Source organism: Octodon degus, unplaced genomic scaffold (assembly GCF_000260255.1).
Source record: "Octodon degus isolate 3935 unplaced genomic scaffold, OctDeg1.0 scaffold00125, whole genome shotgun sequence".
In the NCBI taxonomy this organism is placed as follows: Eukaryota; Metazoa; Chordata; class Mammalia; order Rodentia; family Octodontidae; genus Octodon; species Octodon degus.
The window spans coordinates 8,495,425-8,509,435 of record NW_004524701.1 but is presented as its reverse complement, the minus strand read 5'-3'; the positions used below and the strand labels follow the sequence as shown (position 1 = coordinate 8,509,435).

At 37.3% G+C, this 14,011-nt stretch overlaps 1 protein-coding gene across 1 annotated transcript in view; it reads right to left on the bottom strand.

The window, feature by feature from the left end:
- Positions 1 to 14,011, bottom strand: part of LOC101584331 (ATP-binding cassette sub-family G member 2) — a 209,682-nt gene that overhangs the window by 1,885 nt on the left and 193,786 nt on the right. The window contains exon 14 of the mRNA XM_004640645.2: positions 652 to 741. Within this exon, the coding sequence (XP_004640702.1) occupies positions 652 to 741 (90 nt within the window). The remainder of the gene's footprint in view (positions 1 to 651; positions 742 to 14,011) is intronic.

Here is a 14,011-nt window from a genome sequence, read left to right as displayed (position 1 = left end):
ATGTGGTGCTGGGGGATTGAACCGCGGTCCCCGATGCTTTGCCAAGCTTGTTCTAAGTAGGTGCTTTAGACCACTGAGCCATCTCTCCAGCCCCTTCATTGTTGTTTTTACCAAAGCTAATTATAATTATGGGAGTGAGAAACCCAGTTATACTGTATTAGCAAACAGAATTTTCTCTGCATTTTATTAGCTTGCAAAAGCAAAGATGGCAGGCTGGGGAGATGGCTCAGTGGAATAGGTGCTTCCCTGACAAGCGCAAGGGGCTGAGTTCAATCCCCAATTCCCACAAAACAAAAGCAAAGATGGCTATGAGTATTCCTTGGTCTACGTGTTCTTAGTTGAGATGCAAACTGTATTTTAGTATCCTGTCATCTAATTTATTTCCATATTGAACTGAAACACAACCATATGTTTTCATCATTGGTCAATCTTTCTTTTTACTGTGAAACTTACCCCATCCTTCACTTCCCACAGAGAGTGGGGAGACTGGAGAAAACCCCAGGGGATTCCCTGACTTTGTGCTAAACTCTGCAAATGAGGATTTTCTTCATCCACTGCTCCTTAGAGCAATATCCAGGAAAACAAGATGACCATTATTTTCGTTGTTTCTACCCTGAGAGCCCAATCACAAAGACAGACAAGCACACTTACCGTCAGGCCATAAAATGGAATATTGACGTACTGAAGCCATGAGAGCCGAGACCAAGTACTTCCAAAAAATACCACCATAAACCAATATATCTACAAAAAAGCAAAGACCATGTATCACAACAGGTTAAAAGATTTCTGCAACAATTCTAAGAAACTTCTTTAAGACACCAACAATATTGTATCTAATACTACACAAACAACATAAAATATACTTTAGAAAATAATGAAACAATAAGGTCCTATGCCATCCAGGTTGTACTGCAGGAGTTCCACTGAGCCTGGCTGCCTGTCTATACTCTGAAGACTGCCAAGAATACTTGGTAGCCCTAGACTCACCAATCAGCCTTCCCACCAGAGTTCTGTTGAGCCCATCTACCTGTCCTCACCCTGAAGATCACCAGGGAGATGTGACTACTGAAAGAAACTGCAGGAGCCTGGGGGAGCACAATCCTGCATCAACCTACCATCAAGAGAGCCTGGAAAAACTTCAGCTTGCACTCATCATCATCAGATCCTTCTTCAACTGTGACTTTTCCCCCTCTCCTCAATGAGGTACAAGTCACATTGATCTCCACACAGCAGGAGTTTGGTGAGCCTACTCTGCCCTCCACTCTCCTGAGAGCCTTGCAGACTCACACCCCACCCACCTACCTTCTCTGCAGAGTCAGGGAGAACACTGGGGGCTTCAAAAAATGGCCAAAAGAAGGAACAAAAGGCAATCTTGGACCACTAACCCACACAAAAGAAGTCCAGGAGACAAGGTCATAGAAGAACTTGGAAGTCACAAATCATGAATTTCTTTTCTTGTTTAAAAAATGTGTTTAAAAAATACAGGGCCTCACTACAAAAATCAGGCTCATAGTGATTGTCTTGTGTTCAGCCTCGCCAGCACTGGGATTATAGGCATGTGCCACCTGACTCATTGGCCAGCTCAGCTCATCCTTGGGCAGGGACCAGTGCAGCATGTGGTACCAGGGATCAAACTCTCGTCACTTCACATGCCTAAGCAGGTGCTTAGTCCACTGAGTTGCCTTAATAGCCTTTGAGCTATTTCGCTGGCCTTTCAAATTTCTGATGATGGAAACTGAAGTAAAAAATTAAAAATAAAACCCTTCCATAAGGCTATGGAGGAAATCAGATCAGAAATAGTTCTCAGGTAAAAAAGGAAATGGCAACAATCATGAAAGAATTGCTTGACACAGTTAAGGAAGAAATAGACAAAAAAAAAAATAGAAAGGAATAGGAAAATGAAAGAAACACTGAAAGAACAATACAGGAAAGTAGAATGCTTGAAACAGATTAAAACAGATATCCAGGATATTAAGAATTCTATTGAAAGCTGTCAAACCACTTGAACAAAACAGAAGATAGAATATCAGACCTTGAAGGTAGCATTGAAGATAGTGAACACAAAAGGAAAGATCTCTTTAAAATAATGAGAAACCAGGAAACAACAATATAACACCTGCAATATGATGCAAAAAAAGTAATATGAGTAATAGGTATCAAGTAAGCAGCTGGAGTTAACACAAAAGACATAAAAATATTGTTTGCAGAAGTAATAGTAGAAATTTTCCTAAGCATGGGAAAAGAATCTGACAAAGAAGTGAGGCATATAAAAAAAAATTCCAGTAGCCACAATCAAAATAAATCTTCATCCAGACATAATAATCAAGATCCAAGAAATTGAGCAAAAGAACAAACTGTTAAAAGTTGTTAAAAAGAGAAGAAATAGGGGTGCCTACCCCTTAGTTCACTCAGTTCTTTAAGTGGCTGCTTCAACAAAGCAGCCAGGCTCAGGTTGCTGTGGTTCAATCCCCACAACTCAAGCCAGCCAAACCTTCCCTGAAAGCATTCAGAGAAAGAGAGAGAGAGAGAGAGAGAGAGAGAGAGAGAGAGAGAGAGGAAGAAACAAATCACCTATAATGGAAAGTCCATCAGAATGATGGCAGATATCTCAAAACAGATCATTAAATCAAGAAGAGCTTCGCAATGGCCATGACTCATCCACATGGCTGACACTGACAAAGGATCTACAAACTGTGGTACAGGGTTTCAACATAAGTCCTGAGGGAATTAATTGTCCTTATCAGGTACAAAAGCTACATTTCTTGTTATATGGGTCTTAACCATCAAGCAGAAAAGTATAAAAATGAAGTATAAATAGTAAAGCCATATTAATATGTTGAGCTGTAAATGGCTCAAGTCAACAACTTCAGACATAGCCAGTCTTACAGAAAACCCACTACTATTATGGATTACTGGACTATATTGGAATATTTTCCTGAATTCACGCACCTATAATATTTAAATGACAATAGAATACTCTTCTCTGACAGAACTAACAAAAAAAAAGGATAGAAATGAACAACCATTTTGTATTTGTATATTCAAAATAGTTAGAATATATACACAGCTACATTCTTGTAATTCAATGAATAGAAAGATTTATTCTAATAGTGTTCGTGGACAGGATATCATGTCTGCATCTTGTACAATGAATAACCACTAAGACAACAATATGCAATGTATTAATTATTTAAACTGTCCTACTAATCGATTTTGAAACTGTCTCATTGGTATTTCCTTCTCAATAAAATTATTTTTAAAAATATCAAGAAGACTTTGAGAATTCTAATTATATGAATATAAGTTTCTTGATTTTGACACAATGAACTATTGTGACTGATCTGTAAATTTTTTCTTCATTTTTATTTTGGACAATTTTTATTGTTATATTCATTTATGTTTGTAAATAATTTATTTTCAATTTGCAATCTATTAAAAAATTAAAAATAAAAATAAATGAAGTTTTTTAAAAAGTTGTATACTGCTAAATCTAAAAAAAAAAGAAAAAATCAAGAAGAGCTTGGAGTGAGATATTTGAAGCCATGCAAGAAAACACCATACAGCACAGGTTGATGTACTCTGCAAAACTATCTATCAAACTTAATGGAAAGATAGGATACTTTCATGACAAAGAACAACTGAAGAAATTCATGACAGACAAATCAACCCAAAAAGAGTACAGAAAGAAATTTCACAAAGAAATAAAAATGACCACAACATCAAAAGCAACAGAAGAAAATCACCAAGTAGAGCAAGTAATTAAGCAAAGGGAAAAAGTAGGGATCCTACAGTAGGAAAATAACATATTAAGCCAATACATATCAGTTATAACTATCAATGTAAATTACTAAATTCACCAATCAAAAGAAGCAGCCTGGCAGTGGAGATCAAGACACAAAATTTAGGAATAGGCTTAATACAAGAAACACATTCAACTCAAAAAAAATTAATACACTGAACATCAAAGGATAGAAAACAATAGTCCATGTCAGACAAACCCAGAAAACAGTAGGAGCAGCTATTCTGGTTGTTGACAATGTCAACTTCAAACCAAGTGTGATTAAAAGATATAAAGATATAACCACAACATACTTGTTAAGGGAAAACAGTAAGAGGAAGAGATAAAAATGATAAATATATATGCACCAAATATAGGAGTCCACAACTATATATGTCAAATTTTAACAGACATGAAAAATCCAATGAGCAATAATGTAATTGTACTGGGAGAACTTAACATCCCATTACACAAAGAATAACCAGAAAAAAAATAAGCAAAAATATACCAGAACTAAAACAAACTTGTGAAAAAATGGACTTAGGAGATCTTTACACAGTGTTCCACACAACAGTATAAGAATATACATTTTTCTCAGGTGCACATAGTGTGTTATCCAAAATAGATCATGTGCTAGCCCATAGAACATACACAAATAAATGCAAAGGAATCAGGATTATCCTATGCATATTATCAGATCATTGTGCAATCAAACTGGAAATTGACAAAAGAAACATCAAAAACTCTATAAATACATGGAAATTAAATAATACCCTTTTGGACACTCAATGTGTCACATAAAAAATAAAAGAACTAAACAATATTTACAATCTAACAAAAATACAGATACAACTTCTCTGACCTATGGGATGGAATGAAAGCTGTTTTAAGAGGAAATTTATCTCAAGCTCTTACAATGAAATTGAAAAGGAAACAATCCTCCCAAAATCATTTCTGTAGGCAAGTAGTATACTGATACCAAAACGAGGAAAAAATGCAACTAAGAAAGACAACTACAGGCCAATCTCCCTCATAAACATAGATGCCAAAATCCTCAATAAAATCCTAACAAATAAAATACAGCAAATCATCAAGAAGATTATACACCATGACCAGGTAGGATTCATCCCAGAGATGCAAGAATGGTTCAATATTTGAAAATCTATAAATGTAATACACTATATCAATAGAGTGAAAACTAAAAACTGCATGATCATCTCAATTGATGCAGAAAAGGCTTTTGACAAAGTCAACACTCGTATATGTTCAAAGACCTACAGAAACTTGGAATAATTGGTCTCTACTTCAAACTGGTAAAAGTCACTTATGAAAACCCAATGGCTCACATAATTCTAAATGGGAAAAACTTCAAATCTTTTACTCTTAGATCTGGTACAAGACAAGGACGTCCTTTATCACCAATCCTATTTAATATAGTTCAGGAATCATTAGCTAGAGCCATTAGATAAGAGAAACAAATAAAAGGAATAAAAATAGGTAAAGAACTTAAATTAACATTATTTGCAGATGATATGATACTTTACTTGGAAGACCTGAAAAACACCACCAATAAGCTACTAGAATTAATACAGAAATTCAAAAACCCAGCAGGATACAAAGTCAACACTCAAAAGTAAATAGCATACATCTACACAGATAACAAACACACTGAGAGGGAAATTATAGAAACAATACCTGTTACAATAGCACCAAGGAAAATGAAATACCTTGGAATAAATCTAACTAAATAAATCAAAGATCATTTCAAGTACTTTTTAAATACTGTGAAAAAAGAGATTGTAGAGGATTTCAGAAAATGGAAAGATATTCCATGCTCCTGGATAGGAAGAACCAACATTGTGAAGATGGCCATAATCCCAAAAATTGCTGTACAGATTTAATGCAATCCCTATCAAACTACCCACAACATACCTCACAGAGCTAGAGAAATCATTCTTAAAATTTATTTGGAACCAGAAAAGACCTAGAATAGCAAAGGCAATCCTGATCAACAAAAACAAGGCAGGAGGCATTACAATTCCTGACTTGAAATTATACTGCAAGGATACTGTGATAAAATCAGAATGGTACTGGCAACAATAAAGACCTGAGGATGAGTGGAACAGATTAGAAGATACTAAAGCCCTTACAAACACAATCATCCACCTTATCTTTGACGAAGGGGCCAAATATACTCACTGGAAGAAAGATAGACTCTTTAACAAATAGTGCTGGAAAAACAGGCTCCCTACATGCTGAAAAATAAGACTTGACCCAGGTCTACCACCATGCACTAAGCTAAAGTCAAAATGGATTAAAGATCTAAACTTTAAAGCAGAGACACTAAATCTCCAGGAAATGAAAGTAGGAGGAACTGTTGAAAGGGTTCATGAACAAAAATCAAATTGCACGGAAAACATTTGAAAGAATTAACAACTGGGACTTGTTCTTACTGAGAAGTTTTTGCACGTCAGAAGAAATTACCAACAAAGTGAAAAGACAACCCACAAATTTGGAAAAAATCATTTAAAAAAAGAACTCAGACAAAGGTCTGCTCTCTAGTTTATACAGAACTGAAAAACACTAGGGCCCCTAAATTTAAACACCCAGTCGAGAAATGGGCATCCAAGATAAACACACACTTCTCAGAGGATGAAATTAAAGAAGAGAATAAATATATAAAAAAATGCTCCACATCACTCGCCATCCATGAAATGCAAATTAAAACAATATTGAGATATCATCTCCCTCAGATATAATGGCTATCATAAAGAAATAAATCAACAACAAATGTTGAAGAGGCTGTGGGGGAAAAGGATCCGTTCTCCACTGCTGGTGGGAGTGTAGATTGGTGCAACCATTAGGGAAATCAGTGTGAAGACTCCTTAGAAAAGTTGGACTGGAAATCCCATTTAAACCAGCTATTCCTCTACTGGGAATTTTCCCAGAGGTTCTGAAAACATCATATCATAGTGATGTATGTGTGCCTATGTTTATAGCAGCACAATTACTGATAGCCAAATCTTCAAAACAACCAAGATGCCCATCACCTGAGGAATGGATGAAAAAGATGTGGTATTTTTACACAATGGAGTATTACTCAGCGATAAAGAATGATAAACTCGAACCCTTTATATTGAAGTGGTTGCCATTTGAAGATATACTCATAAGTGAAATAAATCAGACACACATGTATAAATATCATATATTTTCCCTAGTATAAGAACTCAGAGGAAGAAATACAAATAGAAAGTATAATACAAATAAAAGGAAAGCACGAACTTGAGGACTAACTAATAAAGAGAGGAAAAGGAGACGAGCTAGGAAACATGACAGTGACAGGCCATACAGTTATATGTAGAAGATGGGTAAGGCAATGATCCTGAGAATCTTCAGAAGATTTTTGAATCTAGCAATTAATTAGAATGATTCTCATCCTGACTAACTATATATATTGACACCTGTGAATGAAGCAACTGCACTGAAGATGGCAATTTGTAATAGTAGGTACATGCTTGGAGTGCCTGCCATTCTGGTCTTCTGAATATGGGCTGCTTGTCATGACATGACCGTTGCTGCCATGCTGTCTTTAGGGTAGATGATTGTTCAAAAACAAGAGGGTGGTGAATGAAGGCAGGAGACAGGGAAAAGGAATATTGTTGGACTATCTTGCTTCAAGGTTGTATATGGTTAGATTTCTCAACTTATGTGTAAACATAAGAATTATACAATTCTTTATGCCTATTTTTAAAATATATTTTAATTTTTCAATGTTTTCCTTCATATTCTGTAGTGACTTAAAGTTCAACATATCAAACTTGATGAAAACTACCTGTTCCATGTTCTGCCTAAGACGTTTGATATTCAGACAGATAGTGAGGTTAAGCTTAACAGCTTAGGTTCTATGGTAATAACAATAAACTTCTCTTCTGGAGGGTTAACAACCTAAGTTTGCAGACAAAAATTAGAGAAAATGGATGGTTACAAGGAAAGCCAACATTTTAGCCCTAGCCTTCCAAGGTCAATTCAGTCTCAGGACATATAAGAAATTGTACTGTAACGTCATGTAACTCAGTAGTGTCTGAAATTTTCTGATCAAGGAAACTATGGGGTCAAAGAGGAAAGTGATCAATGATGTAGAGTGTGCCTAAGGTGAGTCACATGAACGGATAACATTCTCTCAGGCTTTCATAGAAAGCATATTGGCCATGCAATGGCTGTGACTCTGATGAAGGATCTACAGCCCAAGGTACTGGATCTCAGGATAAATCCTGAGGGAATTTCACTGACCTTATCAGATCCAAAACCTACAACTCTTGTTGCATAGGTCTTGCTTCATCTTAGTCTTAACCATCTAGCAGAAAAGTATAAAAATGAAGTATAAGAAGTAAAGCCATGCTGTTATGTTGAGCTGTAGGGCACTCAGGTCTAAAATTTGTGACACTGCCTGTCAAGCGGAAGCCCCAATACTATTATGGACTGTTGGACTCTTTTAGAATATTTTGCTGAGTAAACACACTTATAATTTTCAAATGATGGAACTAAACATAAAAAGGGATACAAATGAATGTCAATTTTGTATCTATGTACTCAAAATGGTTAGGATAGATTTATAGTTGCATTCTCTTAATGAATAAAGGGGTTTGTTCTGATAGTGTTTGTAAATAGGAAATCATGTCTGCATCTTGTATAACAAATAACCACTAGGTAGAGAGTATGCAATGTGTCAATTATTGAAACTGTCCTACCAATTTGATTTGAAAGTGTCTCATTGCTATTTGTTTCTCAATAAAATTATGAAAAAAAAACCAAAAGAAGTCACCAACATTATAAAAAGAAAACCCACAAGTTGGGAAGAAATTTTAGCTGACTGTCTTTCAGACAAAGAACAGTGGTGTTTTTATACAATTGAATATTACTGAGCTATAAGAAAGATAAACCCAAGACTTTTGTAGGTAAATGGATGCAACTAAAACCATATTCATAATGAAACAAAGCAGACCCACATGTAAAAAAAAGAGGAAATTTATGACAATAAACTCTCACATCACAAAAACAGAATGAGCCTAAATAAATAATGTTATACCTTAAATTCCTAGAAAAAGTAGATTAAGTCAAGCCCAAAGTCAAAAGAAGGCAGGAAATTATAAACGTCAGAGCAGAAATATATACAATGGAGACAAAGAAAACAATACAAAGAATTAAATAATAAAAGAGTTGATTCTTTGAAAGAGTAAATAAAATTGATAAGCCCCTAGCCAATCTCATTTTAAAAAGGAATGAAAAAATTCAAATTCATGCAATAGGGAATGAAAAAGGTAACATCACTACACTCTCTATAGAAATTCAGAAGATTATCAATACCTATTTGCAAAACCTTTACTCTCACAGGATGTAAAGACTGAAGAAATACACAGATTCCCAGATATACATGAACTACAAAAACTGACTCAAGAAGATATAAAAATTCTGACTAACTCAATATCAGTCAATGAAATTGAAAATGTAGTCAAAAGCCTACCAACAAAGAAAAGCCCAGGTCCTGATAGATTCACAGCTGAATTCTACAAGATATTTAGGAAGGACCTAATGCCAACTCTTCTCAAACTGTTTAGAGAAATTGAAAGGGCTGTAACTCTAAACTCATTCAGGGAGGCAAGTATTACTTTGATACCAAAACCAGAGAAGAACTCAACTGAAAAGAGAACTATAGGCCAATCTCCCTAATGAAAATAGAAGTAAATAGGGGCTGGGGAGATGGTTCAATGGAATAAGTGCTTCCCTGGCAAGTACAAGGGCCTGAATTCAATCCCCAATTCTACCAAAAAATAAAAATAAAAAAAGAAAAGAAATGTAAATATGTTCCATAAAATACCAGTGAACAGAATACAGCAAATCATCAAGAAAATTATGCATCATGACCAGATGGATTTATCCCAGGAATGCAAGGATAGTTTAATATATGCAAAATCATAAATGTAATACACCACATCAGCAAAGACAAAAATCACATGATCATCCCAATAGATGTAGAAAAAACTTTTGACAAAGTTCAACAATACTCGTTCATAATAAAAACACTACAGAGACTTGGAATAGATGGTCTTTACCTCAATCTGATAAAAGCTATCTATGAAAACCCAATAGCCAACATCATACTAAATGAACAAATATTGAAAGCATTCACTTTAAAATCAGGAACCATAAAAGGATGCCCACTGTCAGCATTCTTGTTCAATACAGTTCTGGAAACATTAGCCAGAGCTATTAGGCAAGAGAAAAAAATAAAAAGAATAACGACTGGAAGGGAAGAAGTGAAATTATAATTACTTGCAGATGACATGATACTATACATAAAAGACCATAAGAGCTCCACCAAGAGTCTTGCAAATTTAATAACTAAATTCAGTCTCATAGCAGGATACAAAGTCAATACTCAAAAATCAATAGCATCTCTATACACTAACAGCAAATACACCAAGAGAGATATGCAAACCATGATTTTCATAATAGCATCCCAAAAATGAAATACTTAAGAATAAGTCTCATGAAGGAAGTAAAACTTGTATACAGTGAAAATTATAGTACTTGAAAAAAAGAGATCAAAGATTATCTCAGAAAATGAAGTTATTCCTTGCTCCTGGATAGGAACAATCAACATTGTGAAAATGGCCATACACCCAAGATTGTTATAGGGATTCAATTCAATCCTGATTAAAATAACATTAGTATAGCTCACAGATCTGGAACCAGAAAAGATCTAGAATAGCAAAATCAATTCTGGGTAACAAAAGAAAAGCACGAGGCATCAAAATCCCTGACTTGAATTTGTACTGCAAACTTACTATGATAAAATCAGCATTGCATTGGCAACAAAACAAAACTGAGGATCAATAAAACTATAAACACAACTGCAGACACACGCAGCCACCTCATCTTTGAAAAAGGGGCCAAATATGTTCATTTCCTTTTTATTAAATGGTGTTGCAAATATTGGCTTTCCATATGCCTAAAACAGACTTATGTATATCACCATGCACAACACTACAGTCAAAAAGGGTCAAACACTTAAATATTGAAACTGAACCACTAAATATACTGGAACAGAAAGTAGATAGAAACCTCAAGGACATAGGGATAGGTAAAGAGTTCATGAACAAAAATCAAGCTGCATGGGAAACACTTCAAAGAATCAACAACTGAGACCTCATCTTTTTGAAAAGTTCTTGCACATCAAAAGAAATCTCCAACAGAGTAAATAGAAAAAACACAAAGTGGGACACAATTATTGCAGACTGTCCATCAGACAAAGGAATCCTATTAGAACATTAAAAATTTTTAAAAGTAAGGCCTCCAAAATTCAAAGACCCAATCCAAAAATGAGCATCTAAGGTAAATATACACTTCACAAATTAAAAGATAAAAATGGCAAATATATGTATGAAAACATCTTCAACATCATTGGGCATTCAAGAGATACAAATTAAAACCATCTTACAAGATGGTAAGATACCACCTTACAACAGAAAGAATGGCTATCATCAAAGAAGTCAACCAATAGGGACCTGCCGACCCAAGCCTAGATGAAGCATAGGTGAGACCCTCTTCCAGCCCATTGGATCCCCACCACCACTCCCCAGCAATCCCCCAACCCCGCCCACCAAGTGAGAATTTCTGCTGCATTCTAGGGACCCCCAGATTCAGTCTTAGCCCAGGCCTGGAGAGTGTGTGGGAGAGCTTCCTGCTACACTGTGCCAGCTACACTGCTCCGGTGGGATCTGCCGGCCCAAGCCCCGATGCAGCATGGGTGAGACCCTCTTCCACCTCATTGGAACCTCACACCACTACCACTCTGCAGCACCCCCATCCCTATCTGGTGGGCCAAGTAGGAATATCTGTTGCATTCCAGGAACCTGAGATCCAGTCCTAGCCTATGCCCGGTGAGTGTGTGGGAGAGCTGCCTCTCCACCCTACTCCACGTTGTCCCCTCCAGACTCAGCTTAGGCCTGGCATACAGGCCTGGATGAAACCCTGCAGCTGCAATTCCTGCAGAGAGTATAGGGGACAGAACCACCAAGCTAGTTCAGGAGCAGAACATCTTACCAGGGGGCACAACAGGTTCATCCCCAAGGGCAGCAGGAGGAAGGAGCTGAGCAGAGCAGCCAGACCCAAGCCAGGCACAGCTGGATAAATCCAAACATTGTAGATCTGCACCTGAAATTGAGTAGGTGCTAAGATTATAACTGCACCAAAGCTCTACAACAAAGGTCAGAAGACAGTGCTACACAAAATGACAAGGAGAAGGAGCAAAATGCAATCTCAGAACCCAAGCCCACCCATAACAAGAGCAGCGAACACTATCACAGAACAAATTATGAACCACACAGCTGAAATCAATGAATCAACAGCTTCTGAAATTAAGAAATGATTGCAGAAAGGTATAGAGGAACTGAGATTGGAAATGAAAAAAGAAATCCCTGAATTAACAGAATCTATAGTAAAGAATCAAATGCAGAAACATATGGAGGAAAACCAATGCCCACTCAGAACAAGTGCAAAGGACACTAGCTCAGCTGAAATGTATGAATTAATAGCATCAATAGTAAATAAGCAACAGAAGAAAGTCATAGAGGAACTCAGAACGGAATTCTTCTCTACTAGCTTAGCTGAAATATATGAATAAATAGCATTGATAGTAAATAAACAACAGCAGAAAGTTATACAGGAACGCAGAGCAGATTTCTTTCCTGAAATATCAAAACAATTATCTGAACTCATAGCATCTGAAGTAAAAAATCAACTACAAAAACATCGGGAGGAAGCCCAATCTAAAAAAACACTGAAGTAAAAGACTTAGTAAATGCTTCTACAAAAGACATTGATTAAAAAATAGAGATTAGAAAAATGACAGATTATTTGAATAAGCAATACAGGAAAGAAATAGATTGCATGAAGGAGAGACAAAGAGATTTGGAGAAACTTAAAATCTCAATCACAAGCTTGTAAAAACGTTTGAGTGAAAGTGAAGACAGAGTTTCAGATATTGAAGACAGTGGTGCACCTAGTGAAAAGGTAAGAAAAGATCTCTTAAAAGCAACTAGCATGGAGACCCAGTCCTAGCCCAGATCCTGTGAGTGTGTGGAGAGCTTCCTGCGACCCTGTGCCAGCGGGACCAGTCCCAGCCCAGGCGCAGCATGGGCTAGACTCTCTCCCACCCCCTTGGGCCGCCCCCAACCACTCCGCAGCACCTCCCCCAACCCACCCGCCAAGTAGGAATTTCTGCCGCATTCAGGAAACCCACAGACCCAGTCCTAGCCCAGGCCCTGTGAGTGTGTGGAGAGTTTCCTACTACCCTGCACCAGCGGGACCAGTTCCAGCCCAGGCGCTGCGTGGGCTGGACCCTCTCCCACGCAATTGGGCCGCCCCCCATCACTCTGCAGTACTGAACCCACCCCGCCCGCATAGTAGGTGGGAACCGCCAGACCCAGTCCTAGGCCAGGTCCGGTGAGTGTGTGGAAGAGCTTCCTCTTCCCCCTACTTCACCTTGCACCCTCCAGGCACACCTCAGGCCTGGCATGCACGCCTGGGGTGTAACCCTGCAGCGGCAATCCCTGCAGAGAGTGTAGAAGATAGATTCACCCAGCTAGTCCTGGAGCAGAACATCTTGCCACAGGGGCACAACAGGTTTACCCTCAAGGGCAGCAGCGGGAAGGAGCTGAGCAATCAGGCAGACCCAAGCCAGACACAGCTGGATAAGTCCAAACTTTGTAGAGTTGCACCTGAACTTCAGTACGTGCAAAGGTTATAGCTACAGCAAAGATCTACAACAAAGGGCAGAAGACAATGCTACACAAAATGATGAGAAGGAACAAAATGCAACCTCAGAACCCATCCCACCCATAACAAGTGCAGAGGACAAAAACACGGAAAAAATTGGAAATCACACAGCTGAAAGTAATGAATCAACAGCTTCTGAAATTAAAAAAAAAACATCTGCACAAAGATATAGAAGACCTCAGATTGGAAATGAAAAAAGAAATCTTTGAATTAATAACATTTGAACTAAAGAATCAAATGCAGAAACATATGGAAGAAACCCAGTGCCCACCCAGAACAAGTGCAGAGGACACTAGCTCAGCTCAAATGCATGAATTAATAGCATCGATAGAAAATAAGCAACAGCAGAAAGATATAGAGGAAATCAGAGCGCAATTCTTTTCTGAAATAAAAAAA